Source organism: Lampris incognitus, chromosome 11 (genome assembly GCF_029633865.1).
Source record: "Lampris incognitus isolate fLamInc1 chromosome 11, fLamInc1.hap2, whole genome shotgun sequence".
NCBI classification, from domain to species: domain Eukaryota; kingdom Metazoa; phylum Chordata; class Actinopteri; order Lampriformes; family Lampridae; genus Lampris; species Lampris incognitus.
The window spans coordinates 11,206,774-11,230,853 of NC_079221.1; the positions used below are offsets into that span (position 1 = coordinate 11,206,774).

Below are 24,080 nucleotides of genomic sequence, written 5' to 3' on the forward strand. Positions count from 1 at the left end.
CTGGGCTGATAGGATTATGTATATTGTGTTACAAAGAGCAGGGCTTAGGAAGAGGCCACTTCTAAAGTGAAAAAGGAAGGGAGAGAATTAGAAGGCTTGGAAATAAGTGACTCAATGAGTGAGTGAGAGACCGAGTGAGGGAACGAATGAAAGAGCGAATTAATTAATTAATTAATTAATGCGTGAGTAACAGAGAGTGAGTGAGTGAGTGAGTGAGTGAGTGAGTGAGTGAGAAGATGAGTGTGTGAGTGAACAAGCTAGTGAATGAGTGGAAGAGCAAATGAATGAATGAATGACAGAGAGCAACTGAGAGAGAGTGAGTGAGTGAAAGAGCGAATGAATGAATGAGTGAGTGAGTGAGTGAGTGAGTGAGTGAGTGAAAGAGCAAATGAGTGAATGAATGAGTGAGTGAGTGAGTGAGTGAGTGAGCAACTGAGAGAGCGAATGAGTGAGTCCGCAAATGAGTGTGTGAATGAACAAGTTAGTGAATGAATGACTGAACGAATGAATGAACAAATGAGCAACTGAGAGTGAGTGAGTGGGTGAATGAATGAATGAACAAATGAATGAACGAATGAGCAATTGAGAGTGAGTGAGTGGGTGAATGAATGAACAAATGAATGAACGAATGAGCAGCTGAGAGTGAGTGAGTGGGTGAATGAATGAACGAATGAATGAACGAATGAGCAACTGAGAGTGAGTGAGTGGGTGAATGAATGAATGAACAAATGAATGAACGAATGAGCAATTGAGAGTGAGTGAGTGAGTGGGTGAATGAATGAACAAATGAATGAACGAATGAGCAACTGAGAGTGAGTGAGTGGGTGAATGAATGAACGAATGAGCAACTGAGAGTGAGTGAGTGAGTGAGTGGGTGAATGAATGAGTGAACAACTGAGCGAGTGGGTGAGTGAGTGAGTGAGTGAGTGAGTGAGTGAGTGAGTAAACCATAACTTAACCTTAAAAGGGCTGTGTGGGCTGGTTGGCGTGGCCGGCTGGGCGAGTGAGTGAGAGAGAAAGACGGGACTCGAGGTTATCTCTGTGTAGTGCCATTGTATTTATAGACCATCTCAAAAAAGACTGCCTCATCCCTCCCCTCATTTCAATTAGCCTCCAATGGGTGGCGTGTCCAATCAGGAGTAACTCCGGCTAACCCGCGGTCCTCTGTCTCAGTCTGCCCCGGGGCTCAGAGACAGACACTCACTCCTCAGACGGGAAGGTAAGACCCAGCTGTGTTCACAGCTCCATTATCTGCTCATCCATCCATTCATCCATCCATCCATCATCTGTCTTTTCACTCATTCATCCTTTTCTCTTGCAGTTTTCCTTCCCTCCTCTCCACTCTCTGGAACACAGCTGCTTGCTGTCCTCTGACTGGCATCCTCTTACCCTCATCCGCCACCCGCATCCCTCCACCCTTCCACCCACTTACTCCCTCTTTCAACTTCCACTACGACCCCAACAGTTTAGCTACTTCTTCACCCGGTCCACCTCCACTTCTCCCTCCGCTGTCTTAGAGACTCTCTGTCCTCTGTCAACAAACTGTGCACTCACTCCTTTGATTAAATCCTGCCAGTATTTGTTTAAAGACCGAACAGGCTCAGAGCCTGTTGGCAGGGTTCATCTCCATGTGTCTTTGCAGTTTCCTTTCCATCCTCCTTCTCACTCCCAACTTCACCCAAACCTCCCTGATGGAGCTGACAACTCCTTTTTGATGTATAGACGACATGTATGGCTGACTTTTGTTTAGACATTTTGATCTTGAATTGGGTCAAAAAACAGGGTTGGAGGCACCGAGCATCATTTTGATGTTTAGATATTTCGGTATAAATAACAGCAATTGCATTTGAGTTACGGTTCCCTTAGTGGGGGTGTTCCTAAACTGTATGAGAAAGTTAACTCTTAAAACATAATGAATGTGGACACTCTAAGCAACAGAGTAACTCTGTTCATCAGTTTCCATTTACTTCAAATGTGCTATGAAAATTATGCCATTTGGTTTCTGAATCTTAGAGGTGGCCGTTAAGCATTGCATTTAGTAGTGTAAACCACTAATAAGACACGTTAGCCCCTAGCTAACGTGTCTGACCCTTTAGCCGAGCGGTTAGTGACGTCACCTTGTGGTGCAGTACAACTCGTATCGAATCCCGCACCGGGCAAGAAAATAACCGATTACATTGGTGGCAGCGGTGGGATCCGGAAGTGTGCAGATCCTCAGAAGTCTCTTCGGAGCGCGGGAATAACAAAGCGCGAGGGCGCGCTTCCGGGGAGGGTGACGACTGTAAACTACTAATAAGACACGTTAGCCCCTAGCTAACGTGTCTGACCCTTTAGCCGAGCAGTTAGTGATGTCGCCTTGTGGTGCAATACACCTCGTATCAAATCCCGCACCGGGCAAGAAAATAACCTGTTACAGTAGCGTCGTATCACTCTTTTAGAGACAGTACACTGCCATATGCTCTTGTGCAAGGCAGCAACATGCAGGTGCATGCTGTACAAAAACCAGGAGATTGAAAGACAGCAGCGTAGCTCTCGTCCTTAAGCCAAAGTCCAAATTCAAACGGTCTAAAAAGGGGAGTGAACTAGATGTTTTCTGTCACAGCCGAGGCGTGAGACACACACAGCATCGGGCTCATCCAGCTCAACTCGTGGTGTGCGGCATGTGTGCAGAGAGGTCTATCAGAGGGGCAACCGGTGCATAAATACGAGCCACCCATTTACCTGTCTCTTTTTGGTATTCCCTAAAAGCATACCCTTTCCTCTGAGATAACTGGCTATCATTAGAGTCTCGTGTCACGGGGCATCCCTCTCACCATTGTGTCACAGATGCCATGCCAGCGCTGAGATAGGAATGGGGTGCAGGGGTCAAGGGCCATTTACTTGCTAGACTGGAAGAGGACAGATATAGGCTACAATCTGTGGATAGAGGCTGGTGTTGGAAAATTATTGCACAGCCAGCCAAAGCTGTCCCGGACCCTTAATTTAAACACATGAGACAAGGGAGTTTTAAATGGGACTGTGACAGGTTATGAACCTTGAGGGGCTCTGCTGAAAGTCCATCAGTGCTGACAAATGTATGACATCATGCACATACATGATAATGCATTGTCCCAACCAGAGCCAGTCTGTTACGCGACTTTGCTCTTTGTTATTTTTTAGGCAAGCTTGTGAGAAAAATATCTTGATGCATGCTGAATAATCCAGGCAAGAAAATCAAAGACGGTTGAATCAGCTCATCTGGATACAACGTTTAAATCAGAGAAGGTTGAATCAGTTCACCTGGATACAACGTTTAAATCAAAGAAGGTTGAATCAGTTCACCTGGATACAACGTTTAAATCAAAGAAGGTTGAATCAGTTCACCTGGATACAACGTTTATTGACAGATACGTTTCATCACTCAGATGAGTGATGAAACGTATCTGTCAATAAACGTTGTATCCAGGTGAACTGATTCAACCTTCTTTGATCTGCGAGAAAAACAATTTGACATAACATCTTCTCAGGGTATCATGAAGTGGACTGGTTGTGATTTGTAAGTAGGTTGTATTCTGATATATTGTAGCTCTTGTGGCGTAAACTGCCCCTCCAACCATTTGTCACGGTCATAAGATGGGGGCTCTTTGGCCTGTGTGGACGCCCGCTAGCTGTGCAGGGGGGATTGTGAGCAGATGAAGATGACAGCTGCAGTAGGCCCCTGGATTATTCATCTAAAAATAAAAACTAATATTTGGTTTGGTGTGTGGGGCAACATGTTTTTAATTTCATCCCCTCTTCACTGCTGCTCCAGCACACACTGGACAGTATGTGTGTGTGTGTGTGTGTGTGTGTGTGTGTGTGTGTGTGTGTGTGTGTGTGTGTGTGTGCAGCGCAGATGGGGATGGTGACAGTGTGTAGTTTAATGCTCTTAAGATCGAAAGGTCGTTGAATTTAGAGCTAGTTTGAGAGAGAGGAACATGAGAATCAAAGTCAGACGTCCTCACATGATAAATATCTCCTCAGGCCGATACAGTCGTGGTCAACCAGCCTTGTTAAATTACTAACTTGGAAAATAGCACAAGGATTACAATCATGTGATCCAGTTGGCGGCAAAGGTTTATTGAATTATCCACTTACGAAGCTGTTATCTTACGTTTGCCATTATCATCGATTGGAATTTCCCCCAAAAATGAACAAACAGCTGGAGTAAAAAAAAACAAAACAATTAAGGTCCGTCATTCAATCACGTCTACTTCGAACATGTGGGTGGAATTGCAAGTGGCCATCATGTTGTAAATGTTTATTATAGCTAGTGGAACATGACCGTCAATTTTCTCTTAATCATATCCAGCAGCAAGATTCTATGGTGGGATGGGAAGTCCTGTTCTTATTCTTCACAACTCCAAAAATTTTTTGAAAAAAAATCCATAATCTAATGTAAAATTACGTTAGAAAAAAAAATCTTTCGTGGAAAATTCATCTTAAATGTATTATTAGGGTAACTCCCCCCCCCCCACTATATTACAAGACCAATTTGGTACCTTTGCGCTGATATGTTTGGGGGTCTGACAGGCGTCGGGTGCCTCGCTGGAATCCCACCGGCTGCAGCTCAGTTTGGCTTTCAGCAGCCCCCAGATGGGACGGCATCAAAGAGAGCAGCGAGACTCTGCAAACAGCTGCCTGACATTTCTGAAATAGCTGGAGATCTTATTTGTGGTCGTTTAAGTCGGCCTTTTTTTATTTTTAGGAGTCGGACAAATCCTTATATAAGCTAGGTGAGTCATGGTGGGAGCATCAGACAATGAGAATGTTAGAGGAGGAGGAGGAGGAGGAGGAAGAGGAGGAAGGAAAGTCAGATGACAGGAGAGGGCACATGATCTCATCCGGAGAAACGTTAAAACGGTTTTCATCAGTTTACTCCTTTTAGCACTCGTGTTCCTCCCCTAACACCCCCCCCCCTCCCCATACCACCTTAGCAGTCCCGGGCCATGGATGGCAGACGTCCCATCCGGGCTGATATCACCTAACACAACACCGAGCAAACACACGGGCCGAGATAGGGAAGGAGTAGATGAAGGTACACTTTTAGGAGAAGGTCGGGTATCGCAGAACAAAAAGAAGAAGAAAAAAAGAAGAAAAAAACAAAGGAATGTGTGATTAAAGCCAATGAGAATGCAAGGGAAGTGGCTCCACAGGAAGAAACGAAAAGAAAAGCAGAAAATTGTGAAACGGAGAGAGAGAGAAGGAATTCATCTGAGGAGGAACTCGACTTTTTCAGGTTTTTACCTCCTTATATGGTCAAAGCATGGCTGGGGAGACACAGATGGAAGAGAGAGAGAGAGAGGGGGGGGGTGGAAGAGAGTGAGATGTGTGTAAACGTGAGCATGGTGGAGAAAGAAGAAAGAAGGCGAAAGTGTGGAAACTACTCCTTTTTCTCTTTATCGCTCATTCTGTATCACACACACACACACACACACACACACACACACACACACACACACACACACACACACACACACACACACACACACACACACACACACACACACACACACACACGTGCTCTCCTTGGTCGACAGAGAGAGAGGGAGAGAGAGGGAGAGGGGGAGAGAGAGAGGGAGGCTGTTTGGGAACTGTGTGGGATAACCAGAGGGGCTTAACAGGGGAAGACTGCTAACAGCTGCAAATCGTGAGTAGCCATTATTACAGAGTGCCATTCAACCCCACTTATAGACACACACACACACACACACACACACACACACACACACGGGGGGGGGGGGGGTCGGCGTGGCGCTGACAGCTGGAGGTGGGCTGATGGATGGGTCTGTGCACGGTGGCGTTGTCAGAGCTGGAATGTGTAGCGGGGCAAAAGAGGACAGTCTCCCTCTGAACGCTTGACTGATAGGAGCTATTTATACCTCCCTCATCCATCACCTCCTACTACGCCTGACACCGGGAGCAAAACGAAGGACCGCTGAGGGGGGTAAAACAACGAGATTAAACGTAAAACGGCAGCAACAAGCGTCCCGGCGGGACCATGCTTTGTGTCTGTCCAACACTATGCGATGTAATGTCTCCAAGCGGTGAGGCGCTGCGTCCGTGTGTAGCGTCCAGGATGTACATGGACGCCTTTGTGTGGAAGGTAAACAAGACTCGGTGACGTCTGTTCACTCAGCCGGCCGTAAATCACGACTCAGCGTGGCCGTAATGGTAATTTCATATGTTGGAATAATCGGGCATTCCTACCTGTCACCAGCTTCCTGCTGCCAGGAATATGAAGCAGTCTCATGGGCTGATAAAAGGCATGCGCCGTCTGCACGGAAAATCAGATTTGACACTAAATTGATAGAGGAAAGAAAAACAGCACAAAAAAACAAACCCAAAGCTGACAAAGCCCTCGCTTCTGTGTCTCTTGTCCTTTCCCATCTGTCTCAGGTGAGCCAGCATGACTGAACGGTACGACTGCCACTACTGTAAGGAGTCCCTGTTCGGGAAGAAGTATGTGCTCCGGGAGGACAACCCGTACTGTGTGAAATGCTATGAGAGCCTGTACTCCAACACCTGCGAGGAGTGCAAGAAGCCCATTGGCTGCAACACCAGGGTAAAACACACACGCACGCACTCACAATGACGTTTGCTTATATGTCCTTGTGGGGACAAGAATTTCCCCGAACCCCAAACTCTAACCTTAACCCTAAAATGACCCCAAAAGTACCAAATGATAACCCAATAACTTTAATACTAGACCCAAGCTTAACTACTACTACTACTACTACTACTACTACTACTACTACTTTCGGCTGCTCCCGTAAGCGGATCATCCGTTTCCATCTCCTCCTGTCCTCCGCATCTTCCTCTGTCACACCACCAGCCACCTGCATGTCCTCCCTCACCAAATCCATAAACCTCCTCTTCGGCCTTCCTCGTTTCCTCTTCCCTGGCAGCGCCATATTCAGCATCCTTCTCCCAATATACCCAGCATCTCTCTTCCACACATCTCCAAGCCATCTCAGTCTTGCCTCTCTTGCTTTGTCTCCAAACCGTCCGACCTGAGCTGTCCCTCTAATATACTCGTTCCTAATCCTGTCCCTCTTTGTCACGCCCAATGAAAATCTTAGCATCAGACCCAAGCATAGCCATAATCCCAACCGGAACCCTAGTCCTACACCCAGTCGCTAGCCCTGAAAAAGGTGCCCATGAGGATAGCCTCGTGGGCACTTTTAAAAATATCCCCACAAGGTAGGTGGACCAGACTGTTATTGTCTTTGTGAGGACATTAGGTCCTCACGAGTGTAGATGAACACACAGACAGACACACACACACATTCTGTCTTTAGCACAGGTCACGATCAAATTTAGCTTTGCAGTAATTCTACCCGGTGCCCTTGCAGGACCTGTCCTACAAGGACCGTCACTGGCATGAAGACTGTTTCCAGTGTTTCCAGTGCAAGCGCTCGCTGGTGGACAAGCCCTTCTCCACCAAGGATGAGCAGCTGCTCTGCACCGAGTGCTACTCCAATGAGTACTCCTCCAAGTGCCATAGCTGCAAGAAGACCATCATGCCCGGTAGGAGGGGCAGCATGCACACACCAACGCCTTGCTTTTAGGTTTTCAGGCAATATTCAGTGCAAGTTAAATCCAATGCTAAAATCAATTTCAGGAAATAGTCATCTGTCAGCACGTACAAGTGAGATCAATGTATAGTCCTGACCGACTCTAATGTGCATCTCGGCCATTTGGGGACGACAAGTCAGACAAACAACAGGCCTCACTTTCATATTCTAGACTTCCATTTGTCATCAAGGACACATGGACAGACCAGAAGCTGCAGTATAGTAAGCAGGACGAGTGATGCAGGAAAGAGGCAGACGCCCATTGGACTTGAGGGCAAAAGGCTGGTTGACAATGTTCCTGCATTGTTCCTCATTTAGATGTTAATGTGTCAGGAGACCGAGGAATATTTTACTTCAGTGCACACGAGAGACAAGTGTCCACTTCCAAAACTCAAAAAAATTCCAACGCTCCAAAAAATTCCATGTTGGAGTTCCATAAAAATGTTTTGTCGAGCGGTCCCATGCAACTCTGCTAAGTAACCTCTAATTCACTGAGCACGTATTGATGAATCAAGCTGCTAAGAAGTTACTTAACACAGTTGTGTGGCTCAACTTGACACGCCGTTTTTAAGCAAATCCACCATTTTGGTTTTTTCTTGAGAGAGTCTCTGGGTGACTCCACCGGTGTCTCTGTGTTTCCTCTCCGGGGTCATGCCCATCAATAAAAATCACAGGGCAATGTTCTGGCATTTGCAGTTTTCTTTGTTTCTTAGTTGATGACATCTTCATGCACTGACATGGATATTACTCAATCATGGGCCAGAACGAGCTACATTAGCGACGCACCCTTGTGGTAATGTGATTAGAGCAAGTCAGAAATGCAGATGCAGAATTTAAAAAAAAGATCTTTCTACAGCTGCATAATATGTCCATTTAGAGTGGTGTAATAAGCGTGACAAGCTGAAATGGTTCGTTAAGTAAGTTTAGCTTGGCTGGCGTGAGTAGCTGTATTGAGCACCGGTCTGGCTACCTTGATTGGATACGCACGCTGATTTTTTTCAAAGGAATAACGCACGCACGCTTTGGACAAGTTGGATAGTGAAGTGGACGGAGGGGGTTTGTCTCTACAACCGGTGGCATAGAGGTGTACGCGCCCTGATTTCTGCAAGCGGGAGATTTTCCCACATTTGACCTGCTGGCCTTGGGTTAGACCCAGCACCAACCCAAAAGTATTTAAAGTTTATACAAGGGCCAAAAATTAAATCCGTTTTAGCTGCTGTGAACCAGGTTGCTAGATGCTCCCCCCCCCCTCCTTTTCTCCCCAATCGTACCCGGCCAATTACCCCACTCTTCTGAGCCGTCCCGATCGTTGCTCCACACCCTCTGCCGATCCGGGGGAGGGCTGCAGACTACCGACTACCACACGTCTCCTCCAATACGTGTGGAGTCGCCAGTCGCCTCTTTTCACCTGGCAGTGAGAGAAGCCTCCAGCTGCAGCAGCTCGAGGCCGCATAGCAACGAGTTCTTGGCACATCATTGGCTTGTCTGAGAGCACAGCTGTCTGGGCATGGAGGTCTCCAGATGGAGCTGCTGCAGCTGGAGTCTACTGGACAGTGAGGAGTTTCGCCAGGTGGACGTACCGCGTGGGAGGATCACGCCATCCCCCCCACCCCCACCCACCCCACCCCCGAACAGGCGCCCCGACCGACCAGAGGAGGCACTAGTGCACCGACCAGGACAAATACCCACATCCGGCTTCCCACCCGCAGACACGGCCAATTGTGTCTGTAGGGACGCCCGACCAAAGCCGGAGGTAACACGGGGATTCGAACCGGCGATCCCCATGTTGGTAGGCAACAGAATAAACCACTACGCTATAAGTCACTGATCAGGGAGGAACCGGCGGTGCAAAAGGGGGACATTTTTCAATAGAAAGAGGGCAGGGCAAGGTTTTCTTATAGTGGAAAGTTCTCCGGGCCAATGTTGAAATGATATCTGATATTGGCAGGTGGTGTCAGGTCGCCATCCACAGGTAAAAAAAGTGATTTAAGGTTGAATTACACTTTCACGTCCTCTTTAGATTTGTCATGATGGAAAATCCTGTTTCTAAATAGATGTAATAAACAGAACTATAGACGAACCACAGACTGCTGGTATAACATAAACATACGGCATTTTCATTCACAGTCTGCATTACCCGCTGTAACCCATTCATCAGTCCTTGATTTGTGTCCTATTGCTGTTGTTCCCTACCCCTCTACCCTCCTCTCTCCCTCCCTGTTGCTGAAAGGCTCCAGGAAGATGGAGCATAAGGGGAACAGCTGGCACGAGACCTGCTTCACCTGCCAGAGGTGCCAGCAGCCCATCGGCACCAAGAGCTTCATCCCCAAGGAGAACAACAACTTCTGCGTCCCCTGCTATGAGAAGCAGTTTGCCATGCAGTGTGTGCAGTGCAAGAAGGTCAGATGCTCACAACGCCAAAGGCAGTCGATTCACACCGGTTATTATACTCATCGGCTCCATTCTGTAGATGTTGGACACAGGACCACCGCTGGACTCAGCTTTACAGCGGTGTCTTATGGGACAAGTGAACAGGAGTGTTAAACGTGTCCTTTAAACAAGAACCCCCCCCTAGGGTCTCAGTCAGACTGTGTCCATGACTGTCCATTATCTATGACTTCTCTATGGTGCTGTCCGGCTAGTTTATGGATGGTTACTACGGTTACTATGGTAAGTATAGGCTGCTACTTCCTGCAGGGTGAACCAGGAAGTAGATCAGCAACGTCCTCCACCATTGATCATATTGGACATCTCACATCACAACTTTTAACTTTCACCTCCAAATACGTGCTTTAGATAATGGGGTTAAATTGGAATTTTCCAAATGTGTGATGCGTGAGTTCAGTTGTCCCATAAGACGCCATTGTAAAGCTGAGTCCAGGTCCCATATCCAAGACCTCCACAACAAGGCCGGTGAATAAAATGAGATCATAACTGATGTGCACAATGGAGGGGGGGGGGTGGAAAACTTAGACCCAGGTGCTGAAAGAATGAAATGATCTTTTACATGACAGAGATAGATGCAGATGACTGCCTGTGAGGAGCTCACCTCTTTCTCTCTTTTCAGCCCATCACCACGGGTGGGGTGACCTACCGCGAGCAGCCTTGGCACAAGGACTGCTTCTTGTGCACCAGCTGCAAGCAGCAACTGTCTGGCCAGCGGTTTACCTCCCGCGATGACTTTGCCTACTGTCTCAACTGCTTCTGCAACCTGTATGCCAAGAAGTGCGCCTCCTGCACCACCCCCATTAGCGGTAGAACCACTTCCTGTCTACTCCCCCCCCCTTTCACCTTTTGTAAACTATTTACCTGTTAGCTGGTCTTGATCCGGTCTTCGTTTCCCCCCCCCTTCCTTCAGGTCTTGGAGGCAGCAAGTACATCTCCTTCGAGGAGCGCCAGTGGCACAATGACTGCTTCAACTGCAAGAAGTGCTCCATCTCCCTGGTGGGACGTGGCTTCCTCACCGAGCGCGACGACATCCTGTGCCCGGAGTGCGGCAAGGACATCTGATGTGGCGTGGAGAACTGTCGGCTGACAGACATGAGGATTAGATGGCCACGTAATGACCAAAGAGAGAGAGAGAGAGAGAGAGAGAGAGAGAATCAGAGCAAAGAGCATAACTCCATCACCCTGCTAGATATGATACGCAAATGCAGAACCACAAGAATTGTGCAGTTTGAAACGACACTTCATCTCAATTAGACACAAGTCGATTGCTATTTGAGAACAGTAACTGCTGATTAAATTGCTACGATTAATGTAAAGCACACAAGCTATCTTTAAGGCCTCGCTTATGAACCTGTAACATTTTCATGTGTAGAAAAACGTGTACTCAAAAATCATTTTAGGCAGCATTTTCCCCCTACAAGCTGTTTTGGCATGAAACCCCCCCTCCCCCCGTTATTAACATAGATTATTAACTTTTGAGTGCAATAGCAGTATTTTCCGCATGTACCAGCTGGATAACGCAACGTCCAGGTTGTTGTTTTGTGCATGAGTGCTGTGATTAGCAAACAAAATACGAATGCAATTAATGTTTTCGATGCTATGAAATGACATGTGTTAAGAGAAATCCATTTTAAAATCTTGTCAAGTTTAAACACGCTACAAAACAGCAAGGGGCAGATTCAGTGTCTCACCAGCAGGCTTTTGACCCGATGAAAACACACACACACACACACACACACACACACACACACACACACAGTGCACACAGAGTAAAACACTGCAGGGGTCAAGACGCCCCTACAGGTGACACAGTGATTTTTTCGTGTCCCCTAAATGAAAACCGGTTCCTCCTTTACAGCCATCATTTTCAAGTTCCAGAAAAATGAAGAAATGTTGAAGGATCACGTGACTTTTCTAATTATATATAAAAAACAAAAAAAAGATTAGCCTTTATTTGAAGAAGGGTGTTGGATCAAACTGGATCGGGAGACCTGGAATCTGGTCCTGGTTTGAGTAGCGTGGTAAAATGCTCATCTCTGTCATAGATTTTCAAAGACATTGCCTGCTAAGTCTGTTAATGTAAAACCCCAATAAAACGCTTCAGAGACATTGTCCACTCCTCACCGAGCTTGTGTTTCTTCTTTGGTTACTAGTGCTTATCTGAAACCCATCCATCCCTTCATACATAACCATTCATCCATTCATCCATCCATCCATCATCCGACCCACTTATCCTGCTCTCAGGGTCACGGGGATGCTGGAGCCTATCCCAGCAATCACTGGGCGGCAGGCGGGGACACACCCTGGACAGGCCGCCAGGCCATCACACAGGGCCCACACACACACACACACAGACACGGGGAGAACATGCAAACTCCACACAGAGGACGACCCGGGACGACCCCCAAGGTTGGGCTACCCCGGGGCTCGAACCCAGGACCTTCTTGCTGTGAGGCGACCGCGCTAACCACTGCGCCGCCCACCTTATCTGAAATGTTGACCTAAAACAGAGTTAGGTTGTCCTTATCAGCTGGTGTAAAATGAAGTTGGGACGATGTGGTAAACTCCATGCTGCCAAAATCACATGAAAAACTATTTCTAGGTTTTATTCCAAGTTATGAGCAACGCACAACACTAAGCTAGCATCAGTCAAAGCCCCTGACCTACTTGTGATACAGCAGCTTAGTTTTCGTTTTTTTTGTGTGGGGCTTTTTTACCCCTCGTTTTCTCCCCAATTGTATCCAACCAATTACCCCACTCTTCTGAGCCACCCAGGCCGCTGCTCCGCCCCCTCCGCTGATCCGGGGAGGGCTGCAGACTACCACACGCCTCCTCCCATACATGTGGAGTCAACCAGCCGCTTCTTTTCACCTCACCAGGGGGACGTAGCGCGTGAGAGGATCACGCTGTTCCCCCCAGTTCCCCCTCCCCCCAGAACAGGCGCCCCGACCAACCAGAGGAGGCGCTAGCGCAGCGACCAGGATACACACCCACATCCGGCTTCCCACCCGCAGACATGGTCAATTGTGTCTGTAGGGACCGCCTGACCAAGCCAGAGGTAACACAGGGATTCGAACCAACGATCCTGTTGGTAGGCAATGGAATAGACCACCACGCAAGCCGGACAGCTCCCACAACAGATTAGTTTATGCAAACCTCCCCAGAAAGGACCCCATACAGACCATCTGAAATACACTCAGTCCACATTGTGTTTTCTATCAGTTTATTTGTATGTGCTAGCTAGAAACTTTCAAATGTTACAAGTCAGTAGTTGAACAGTCTATATATTTATTTATTATTACCCCCCCCCCCCCAATTGTACTTGGCCAATTACCCCACTCTTCCGAGCTTGTCTCAGTCACTGCTTCACCCCCTCTGCCGATCCGGGAGGGCTGCAGACTACCACATGCCTCCTCCGATACACGTGGAGTCTCCAGCGGCTTCTTTTCACCTGACAGTGAGGCGTTTCACCAGGGGGACGTAGCTCGTGGGAGGATCACGCTATTCCCCCCTCCCCCCGAACAGGAGCCCCAACCAACCAGAGGAGGCGCTATTGCAGCAATCAGGACACATACCCACATCCGGCTTCCCATCCACAACCATGGCCAATTGTGTCTGTTCTGTAGGGACGCCCGACCAAACAGGAGGTAACACGGGGATTCGAACTGGCGATCCCCGTATTGGTAGGCAACAGAATGGACCACTACGCTACCCGGACGCCCAAATAGTCTATATTTTAACAAAGTTTAGTTTGATTTTCCTGTAGGGTATTCACTGATCATGTTGGAAAGTCTGAGGCTCAGACAAATACCCCTTGAGGCAAATCTGTAATTTGTGATATACAAATGAGACCTCCCTATATCCATTTCCAAATATGTGTTTAATCCGGACAAGAGATTTGAACATGTCAATGCCATAATTTATAAACCCTCTTCACATTGTCCCTCTGATAATCCAATCAAATTCCGGCAGACCCCTTGACCAGTCCAGCATGCGCACTGAAATTAGATGTGCAGGGCGTAACTGCACCAAAGTTCCGGCCATGAAATCCCAGAAAATGAACATCATAAGCTTCCTTTGGTGTTCCACTGTCTCCATGTGTGGGATTCATGGGGATTCTCCTGATCACTTGATGTAAGGGCACTTGAGGATGTGAAGACTTACAGGGAGAATTCATGACCCCAGAAACGTCCTCTGAGCACCACCTTACTCTGTCAGTTCCGGGTCAGGTTTCAGGATGGAGGGAGGGCAGTCAGTGCAGGTGTCCACTTCTTTATGCGATACAGAGAGTAATGCAGCTTCCCTGATAGGAAGGAAGGAAACTGAGGGTGTTTAGTGAACTCTTCAGTGACTTCTCAGGAATGCAGTGGTCACTCTTATCGAACCTGGATTCTCAGGTTTTACTGGATTAGTGCAGCGCCTGTTCGGGTTTAATCCCCCGATCCCACCGCAATGTGGAAGGGAGAGAAGAGTGGCGCTGTTTGTCCGGTCACCACGAGAAGAACGTCTCTGTCTGTATGTCTGTCCTTTGGTTTTCTCGACAACTGCTCCTCCAAATAACTTCACTCGCACGCAACACGGCACTTCCTTGGGTCCTCAGCGATACACCCGTCACGCGTGAAGTCGATCGGATGAACGGGTGTCGAGAAAATTGAAGGACAGACATACAAACATACAGACAGACAAGAGATTCCTTCCATTTTAGTTAAAGTTAAAAGGTCAAGGCCACGTCACATGTTGGATCTTTTTCTTCACCTCTGGATGCTTCAGTACACCCTGAGAAAATGGAGCGAAACAAGAAACATTACCTCACTATAAGTGTCAGAAAACACAAGAAAAACAGGTGACAAGTCTACAGTGAGTGAAGCTCCATACCGAGTTGTCCGCCTCTCGTTTGAGGTTGGCTGTGTGAGTGCCGCTGATAGACGAGTTGGTGGAAGAGGAAGAGGAGGCTGTGGTGCCAGACAGACGGCGGATAGGATTGGACAGGTCTGCGGAAGGAGGCAGTTTTAACCTGTCAGTCACTGCAGCTGACGCCGTGCTTCCTTCTGGTTTCTTCACTTTCAGTGAGCTGTGGTGAGAGGAGCTGCCATCAAACACGATAGGGGGTCTCTTCCTGTTTTGGTCGCTAGTGGGGCTGGAAAATGATCAGGCAACAATTACAATAAAATATGGATAAACTCAGCCAGCACAATATGCGGCACCAACCTCTTAAAGTGTAAAAACATTACACATTCTAACACAGAAGGTCGCCCTAACTGGACATGACTTTAGCAAATTTGTTAGCAAGGTATGCTAACTGACAGACAAATGCTACAGCAGCTACTTCAGATCTCTCTGACTGGCATTTCAATGAGCATCTACGTATATTACATACCCGATTCAGTTTCTCAACACGTACAGGTACATACTAGTGCTCAGAGTTTTGTTTTTTTTGGGGGGGGTTCCCCCTTTTTCTCCCCAATTGTACCTAGCCAATCACCCTGCTCTCTGAGCCATCCTGATCTCTGCTCCACTTCCTCTGGCAATCCAGGGAGGGCTGCAGACTACCACATGCCTCCTACGATACATGTGGAGTCGCCAGCCACCTCTTTTCACCTGACAGTGAAGAGTTTCGCCAGGGGGATGTAGCACATGGGAGGATCACGCTATTCCCCCCAGTTCCCCCTCCCCCCTGAACAGGTGCCCCGACCGACCTGAGGCGGCGCTAGTGCAGCGGCCAGGACACACACCCAAATCCGGCTTTCCACCCGCAGACACAGCCAATTGTGTCTGTAGGGATGCCTGACCAAGCCGGAGGTATCACGGGATTCGATCTGGTGATCCCTGTGTTGGTAGGCAATGGAACAGACTGCCATGCTACCCAGACACTCTGTGCTCGAGTTTTTAACAAGATATATGGCCATCTCCGATAGGCGGTGCTAGGGCATCAGGTATGGGGAAGCTACATTTTCTCGGATTTTCATAAAACAAAATTAGCTTAACCCAACAGCTTGACTGGCACTTCCACATAAGAAAGTCCTCATCTTACCAAAATATGACTTAATGAACCTTATTCAACTGTGAGCAATTGACTCAAAATTACAATCAAATTTCCTATTAGGCCTATACGTTATCACTGTTGTCACCAAACTGAGATGGCGCAGCAGAATAATACACAGATTAACATTCGATGTTTGTTTTGTTATTGTTTATGAGGATCCCAGTCATACATCTCAGAATCAAAAGGGTGTTTTCGTGCGCCTATAAGCTGTGGCTGGTAGACAGAGGATCTCAAACCCGCACTTATAACCTTTTTTCCCCCATGGCGCCGTGCAACTGCCGCTGTGGGCTATGTGTCGCAAATTGTGCCAATTCACTTATGAATGACCTGAGAGGGGCATTTAGTCGGACGAGCTTGCAACGTTCATCACGTGCGCCATGGGTCTGGGCGATTTCGTGATTGGTATTTTACCAACACGTTATAGATTTAATTCATAGCGAGTTGACAATGAAAATAAATAATAATTTTTCCACCTCAACGAGTATTACAGTATCTTGCAGTACACCAGATAAACACACACAAAAAAAAACAAGCATGCGAGTGTAAGCGCATATTATTGCACGCCAAGATCGTCCATGTTGGTTGGTATCGAAAGAGGAACGAGCAGAAATAAAATTCATAACAAGAACGTTTAAAAAAACCAATATGAATTCTGAATTAATAATAATTTCCCTGCTTCTGGTCCTTCATCCTATGTCTTTCCTTGACATAAGTCAGGCTTGTAGCAGTGAGTTTTAATGTCTGCCAGTAGTTCCTGTCCAAAGAAATCATGATTTTGTTGAAGGTTAAATTTTTTCAGTGATAATTCTGGGGAAGCTGAGCTCCCCCTAGCTTCTTAATAGCACTGCCTAAGCCATCTCTTGCAACTGAGAAAAAACATATGACACATACTAGATATGGGAATATAAAGGGAGATTTTAAAGGGGAAAAGATAAAATGGGAATTTCAAATTACTTCTAATCAGTGTTGTAGTTTTGGATACTTCACTCTGTACACTTTACCTCTAAATGGAAAAAAATACTATTTCAGAAAAAAAGAAGACAGTACAGTAGACAGTACGCACTGTTGTCGGTTGTTGAGTTTTACTGAATATGAATAAGCAATTTTCTGCGCAAATTAGCTGACAACAGCCTTCTTGTTGATTAACAAAAATAAAACTGTGGTGCTAGACCGAGTCAAATGAAAAACAATAGTATCAAATATACATAAGAGGGCTCTATAGAAAGGACAAAAGTTGACAATCTAAACCAAACGGGTACTTCCTTTTCAGACCCTCTCTGGCACAAACAATCTGAAGTTGCTTTGACCCTGTTTGTCAATGGACGCTACGCATGTCTCTCATGACGTGTCACAGCTCATCAGCCGTCTTATCAATTTCCCCTTCTAGCAATAGTAACTGCTCTCTCGTGTCCTTTGCCCGTCTCCTCAGTGTGTTGGATTTTGTTATCAGCGTTGCTATTTTCTTTTTTTTTAAAGATTATTTTTGGCATTGTCCACCTTTATTCGATAGCGACAGTCGAGAGAGACAGGAAAGGCAGGGGGGAGAGAGGGGATGACATGGAGCCAAGGGCCCGGGCCGGATTCGAACTCAGGCCGCTGCGGTAAGGACTCAGCCTTATGTGGTATGCGCTCTACCAAGTGAGCCAGCGAGGCGCCCCAGCGTTGCCATTTTGGTCCCTGCAGTATTCTCTGCTAGTTCTGCGAAGATGTCCGCTTCCTTTCGGAGACACAGTACCCACAGTATGTCTGCCTTCAACACAGTTGACTATATCAAAGCCTAACATAAGTGAGACTAAAAACATACTTCTTCAGCTGTTTGAAATCATACAAAATCCATGCAAATTTTGTTTCACGGTCTTGGGTTGTGAATGGACCATGGCATTAGAATACAAAAATAACATCCACATCACTGGCTACATTTGAATTATCACATATCCATCAACAAAATCATACCAGTCCAAGAGCTAAGTTCTTTACCTGCTTGTTCGCTGGCCTCGGCTCTTCTCCATCCTCTTACCCCATCGGTTGTTCGGTAGTGTCCTCTGCGGCAGCGGCATGACATGTTGCAGGTAAAGCTGTGTGAGCTGATGGCGGTGTTCTTCCTCTCTGGTTGGGATCTTTTTCTGCCCCAGACATTAAGTAATATGCAAGAGTAAGTAAAACACCATGCCTGTCTCCATCTACAGACATGCATACACAGGACAAGAAGGGGTGTGGATAAGGATGACGGTGGTGGTGGTGGTGGAGTAGGTTGGACTGCAGGTTACAGTGGAACATCTCAGCCCAGCTTCTCAGACGTGTACCCTGAGCCTTTTAGTTGGCTGACGCCGACGTGTCGTCTTTACACTTGCGTCATATTTTACCGGGCTAAAGGCCCCCAACACACGTCGTGATGTCGGCCATCGCGAAGCCGTGTCACGACAAACATTTCCGCGACGTGGGCGAATTGTTCGGCGTGAATGATGGCCAGCGGTGTGACAGGGTGGAGGCCAGCTGACAGTGCCGGACCCCCACCGCGTCGCTGATGCCCTCAGCAGAACGGGGGAGGGGGGGGGTGTGATCGTCATGTGCGCTTCAGGTCAGAAACGGCATCATTTTCCTCCCTCAAACCGGCCGCGTGATGCGTCCCGTTTATTTGTTTTGTTTTGTTTAATAGGGCAATCAGCTTTACCACGCTAGACCCATACCTGTGGTTTCAGCTCAACATGTAAACAATAAATAAATAAATAAAAATCAACCACTAACTTCCGATACTGCGGCAGCATCGGTGATCTAAATAAGCAATTTCGGGATCAGAACAGGTTTGCTGAAGAAAGCCGTGGTGGATCAGTTAGCCGGCTGCATAACAACAGCCCGCCCGGCCGGCCGGCTGCCGCCCAGCCAGCCAGCCGGCCGGGCAGCTGGCCGGGCGGGCGGGCGGGCGGGCTGGCTAACCAACACATACACGGTGCTGCCGCGGCAAACCCTGAAACGGCGGGTCTCCTCATGCGTCTCTCATACGGACGCTTACCTCGTGTAATATGATCCGCATGAACTCCTCCGACAGGAGCTCAGGGTGCAGCAGGAGATCTGCGTTTGAAGCAGATTTGTCGTTTTCATCTCGTCCCGCGGAGCTCGCCATCTTGGAAGCTGAGCCGTACTCCCAGCATGCACAGCGCCCCGACGGTGACGCGATGCCTCTGGGAGTTAGAGTCTTTCAGACGTTAATGACAGAACGACGTTGATTTGGTGTGATGTGTGGTTTCACCAGCATTATGCGCGCGCGCGCTCTCTCTCTCTGAATTGATCTTGGTTCAGTGATCAAATCAAATCAAATCAGTTTTATTTGTAAAGCCCAATATCACAAATTACAAATTAGCCTCAGTGGGCTTAACAGCAACACAACATCCTGTCCTTAGACCCTCTTATCGGATAAGGAACAACTCCCTAAAAACCCTTTAACAGGGAGAAACCACAGGAAGAAACCTCAGGGAGAACACCAGAGGAGGGATCTCTCCCCCAAGACGGACAGCGTGCAATGGATGTTGTGTTCACGCAATTTACATAATACAACATTGAAAGAGGATAACAGAATTATAATGCACATAACATTTATGAAGAACATGATGCACAGGATGCCAAGCAGTGATGGAAGTTGAACTTTTTGAGCACGTTAATTTAAAGTAGTGACTATGTCTGATGATGTCATTATTCATTGGTGAAGTTTGTTTTCTTGTTAAATAAAGAGCAGTTGTAAATTCAAAATTCTCTCTCTCTCTCTCTCTCTGCTCTGTTATGCTTGGGGGGGGCATAGTTTGGGTCCACTTGTCCCCTTTTCCACCAACATGGAACGGGTTCCACTCCGGTCTGTGTGTCTAATTTTGGAAAAATTCAACCAAAAATAAGTTGAATAAGTTGGTTTGCGGCTGGAACCAATAAATAAATGAATAGAATCTGAAGTGGGAACCGTGTGGCCGTGTGCTGTTCCAGGCTGGAAAGATGGCGAAGGCAACAATGGAAGAGAAGTCAAGTGAAAAATCGTCACAAAAAAAAGAGTGTGCAGTGGTCTGCCGAAGAAACCCAGTACTTGCATAGGCAGATTATGAGACAATGGGCCCCTGGACACGGACGCCTAAAGCAGCCCCCCCACCCCCGGCAGGGCAGATACACTGACTTGCAGCTAACAGCACAATGACTAAATTTTACAGCGCGCATACACATTTAACCCCAACAGCATATTAACCAACCTTCACCTGCAGTTTCCTTCAGTTTTCAGCAGGACTTTTGGGGCTCTGCTGTTGACACGAATGACTAAGCCCTTTGAGTATGTGGCAAGAAATGCAAAGACAATAACAGCGACTTCGGGCAGAGGCTCTGGCTTAGGGGCCCCCTGAGCCCTTATTGGGCCCCTGGGCCTGGGCCCGGTAGGCCCGTGTGGTAATCCACCCATGAATGCTTGGTGAGGATTTGGTCATGTCCTGGGTTTCAGGAAAAGACAGAAGTAGTTCTAGGACGAGTAAGATGTTACTGCCGTCAAGTGAGCCGTCATTTGCAAAAACCCGCTCAAGCCAGCCGCTGCTTGGATTTTGATACGCGTCTATTCGCACTGTTAGGGTTCCAGTGCTTGGAGAGGCCAAACAAAGTCAGCTCAAATTACATTATACCACTGCTCATATCTGAACTTCCTTTTCTTTCCCCTTTAAGACCTTTGCTGAAATGTTCAATGGAATCCTGTATTGATGCAGCAATGTGTTCTTACAGCGCCCCAAGTTTCAGTAGAGAAGCCATTTCAAGGTGTAAATGTGTTATTGTCTCAAAAACTGAGCAGTAAAATAACTCAAAGTTTCACATGGTTATAGTCAGGGCCGTCCTGAACAGGACTCCAATGAATATGTCAGCAAACGTCTTAAAGGGGGAAACAAACTATATATAAACCGATTCAATTCTGAGGGCTGACTGAACTTGAGCCGACTGTTCGGTCGAGCCAAGCACCGGTACCGTAACACCCAGAATAGACGAGCATCAGAAATCCAAGCATCAACTGGCTTGACACGGTTGACTTGACCAAAGTGAATAGTTGGCCAAGGCTGGGATGCAGGCGCAACCATTTTTTTTGGGGGGGGGCGCGCTAATAAAAACAAATTACATGTTAAAATCACCATTAAACGACGTAAGAATCGCACACCCAAGGAGTTTTATTCAATATGCTTCTTTATTTAAAAAGACTGACGCGTTTCGAAACTACGTGCATTGTGCAGCGCCCTCCGTTGACGTGCATCCTTGATTACAACGGTTCCGCTCAAAACTGGTGGAAGCGCGGACTGGTTCGCTAATACCACCAAGGTTCCAACAGTCTCGAACGGAACCGGTTCAAGAACCAGAGATAATTTGGTGGGAAAGGGGCAGAAATAATGGTCACTGCAAATGAATACAACGTTATTCTGAGTGGTCACCTTTATCCGGTGATGAAACATCTGTCCTGATGGGGGTGGTCTCCTCCAGGGTGACAGGTCACCTTTATCCTGTGATGTAATATCTCTGTCCTGATGGGGGTGGTCTCCTCCAGGGTGACAGGTCACCTTTATCCTGTGATGTAATATCTCTGTCCTGATGGGGGTGGTCTCCTCCAGGGTGACAGGTCACCTTTATCCTGTGATGAAACATCTCTGTCCTGATGGGGGTGGTCTCCTCCAGGGTGACAGGTCACCTTTATCCTGTGATGAAACATCTGCCCTGATGGGGGTGGTGTCCTCCAGGGTGACAGGTCACCTTTATCCTGTGATGTAATATCTCTGTCCTGATGGGGGTGGTCTCCTCCAGGGTGACAGGTCACCTTTATCCTGTGATGTAACACCTCTGTCCTGATGGGGGTGGTCTCCTCCAGGGTGACAGGTCACCTTTATCCGGTGATGAAACATCTGCCCTGATGGGGGTGGTCTCCTCCAGGGTGACAGGTCACCTTTATCCTGTGATGTAATATCTCTGTCCTGATGGGGGTGGTCTCCTCCAGGGTGACAGGTCACCTTTATCCTGTGATGTAACACCTCTGTCCTGATGGGGGTGGTCTCCTCCAGGGTGACAGGTCACCTTTATCCTGTGATGTAATATCTCTGTCCTGATGGGGGTGGTCTCCTCCAGGGTGACAGGTCACCTTTATCCTGTGATGAAACATCTGCCCTTATGGGGGTGGTCTCCTCCAGGGTGACAGGTCACCTTTATCCTGTGATGAAACATCTGCCCTGATGGGGGTGGTGTCCTCCAGGGTGACAGGTCACCTTTATCCTGTGATGTAATATCTCTGTCCTGATGGGGGTGGTCTCCTCCAGGGTGACAGGTCACCTTTATCCTGTGATGAAACATCTCTGTCCTGATGGGGGTGGTCTCCTCCAGGGTGACAGGTCACCTTTATCCTGTGATGAAACATCTGCCCTGATGGGGGTGGTCTCCTCCAGGGTGACAGGTCACCTTTATCCTGTGATGTAATATCTCTGTCCTGATGGGGGTGGTCTCCTCCAGGGTGACAGGTCACCTTTATCCTGTGATGAAACATCTGCCCTGATGGGGGTGGTGTCCTCCAGGGTGACAGGTCACCTTTATCCTGTGATGTAATATCTCTGTCCTGATGGGTGGTGGTCTCCTCCAGGGTGACAGGTCACCTTTATCCTGTGATGAAACACCTCTGTCCTGATGGGGGTGGTCTCCTCCAGGGTGACAGGTCACCTTTATCCTGTGATGAAACATCTGCCCTGATGGGGGTGGTGTCCTCCAGGGTGACAGGTCACCTTTATCCTGTGATGTAATATCTCTGTCCTGATGGGTGGTGGTCTCCTCCAGGGTGACAGGTCACCTTTATCCTGCGATGTAATATCTCTGTCCTGATGGGGGTGGTCTCCTCCAGGGTGACAGGTCACCTTTATCCTGTGATGAAACACCTCTGTCCTGATGGGGGTGGTCTCCTCCAGGGTGACAATGCCCCCACCCACAGGGCACGAAGGGGTCACTGGATGGTTTGATGAGGATGAAGATGTGAATCACGTCCTGTGGCCTTCACAGTCACCACATCTCAGCCCAGGTGAACACCTATGAGAGATGTTGGACCGACGTGTTAGACAGTACTCTCCACCACCACCACCAAAACACCAAAGGAGGGACTATCTTCTGGAAGAATGGTGTCCATCCCTCCAGTAGGGTTCAGACACTTGTACAATCTATAACAAGGAGCACTGAAGCTGCTCTGGAGGCTTGTGGTGGTCCAACACCTTACTAAGAGTTGGTTTTTCCTTTCATTTGTCACCTGTCTCTGTATGTATGTGTGTGTATGTGTGTGTGTGTGTGTGTGTGTGTGTGTGTGTGTGTGTGTGTGTGTGTGCTGTATACATTGATAAATGAACACTTCTTAACGTCTCAGAGGAAAACATCCAGCTTATACCTGCTCATAATAGTTCTTTCAAGGACCTGTCTTGGGAGAACTCCAATGTTAGGTTTGGGATTAGTGAATTCTGAACCCCTCGCAGCTGAAGCAGGCCTCAGGCCCTCAACGTCCCTCTTCAACCCCGTTCCTTTATTAAGAACCGCATTAAAGGTAATACGCATAGATGGGACACCAAGTAGCCCACCAGATGAATCCTTCACAGACTGGCCAGCAAATGCACAAAAAAATCATAGATTGAGCCTTAGATTTTTTTGTTAATCCTATTCAAATGACTATATAACATTGACCAAGTTATTGTGAATCTAAAAAGAAACAAAACAAAAAAGTCATAGTAACAGTCAAGGCTTACATTTTATTTTACAGAATATCTGAGTTCTCCCCTTCACTGTGTCTTCCTCACACCATCATAAATAAACAAGCATCTCTGCTGCGATGGCTCAGATTTTAACACGGCGATCAGACAAACAGCCACACTTGACTCTCCCAAATTACTGCAGCTCCATAGTCATTAGAGTTGATGCAATTTGGGTAATTAAATGACTTGTTAGACATAGAACAAAGTTAAAGTGTTCGTTTAAGTGGG

The 24,080-nt window shown here is 47.5% G+C and overlaps 2 protein-coding genes across 4 annotated transcripts; one reads left to right on the forward strand and one right to left on the reverse strand.

Moving 5' to 3' along the window:
- The first annotated feature begins 4,981 nt into the window (after positions 1-4,981).
- On the forward strand, positions 4,982-12,157 carry LOC130120535 (four and a half LIM domains protein 2). Of its 3 annotated transcripts, none has more exons than XM_056289112.1 (6): positions 4,982-5,257; positions 6,418-6,583; positions 7,374-7,548; positions 9,826-9,995; positions 10,663-10,849; positions 10,954-12,157. In XM_056289112.1, exons 2-6 carry the CDS (start codon positions 6,428-6,430, stop codon positions 11,103-11,105), a joined length of 840 nt encoding a protein of 279 aa, XP_056145087.1. In that variant the 5' UTR covers positions 4,982-5,257; positions 6,418-6,427; the 3' UTR covers positions 11,106-12,157. The 3 variants fall into 3 exon arrangements, with proteins under 3 accessions (XP_056145087.1, XP_056145088.1, XP_056145089.1); XM_056289113.1 differs by lacking the exon at positions 4,982-5,257 and adding an exon at positions 5,536-5,668; XM_056289114.1 differs by lacking the exon at positions 4,982-5,257 and adding an exon at positions 6,046-6,284.
- Positions 12,158-13,360: 1,203 nt separating this feature from the next.
- On the reverse strand, positions 13,361-19,214 carry c11h2orf49 (chromosome 11 C2orf49 homolog). Its single transcript, XM_056290001.1, has 4 exons — positions 19,097-19,214; positions 18,064-18,209; positions 14,919-15,180; positions 13,361-14,819 (listed from the first exon to the last, which is right to left on the reverse strand). Exons 1-4 carry the CDS (start codon positions 19,205-19,207, stop codon positions 14,763-14,765), a joined length of 576 nt encoding a protein of 191 aa, XP_056145976.1. The 5' UTR covers positions 19,208-19,214; the 3' UTR covers positions 13,361-14,762.
- Between the last annotated feature and the right edge of the window lie 4,866 nt (positions 19,215-24,080).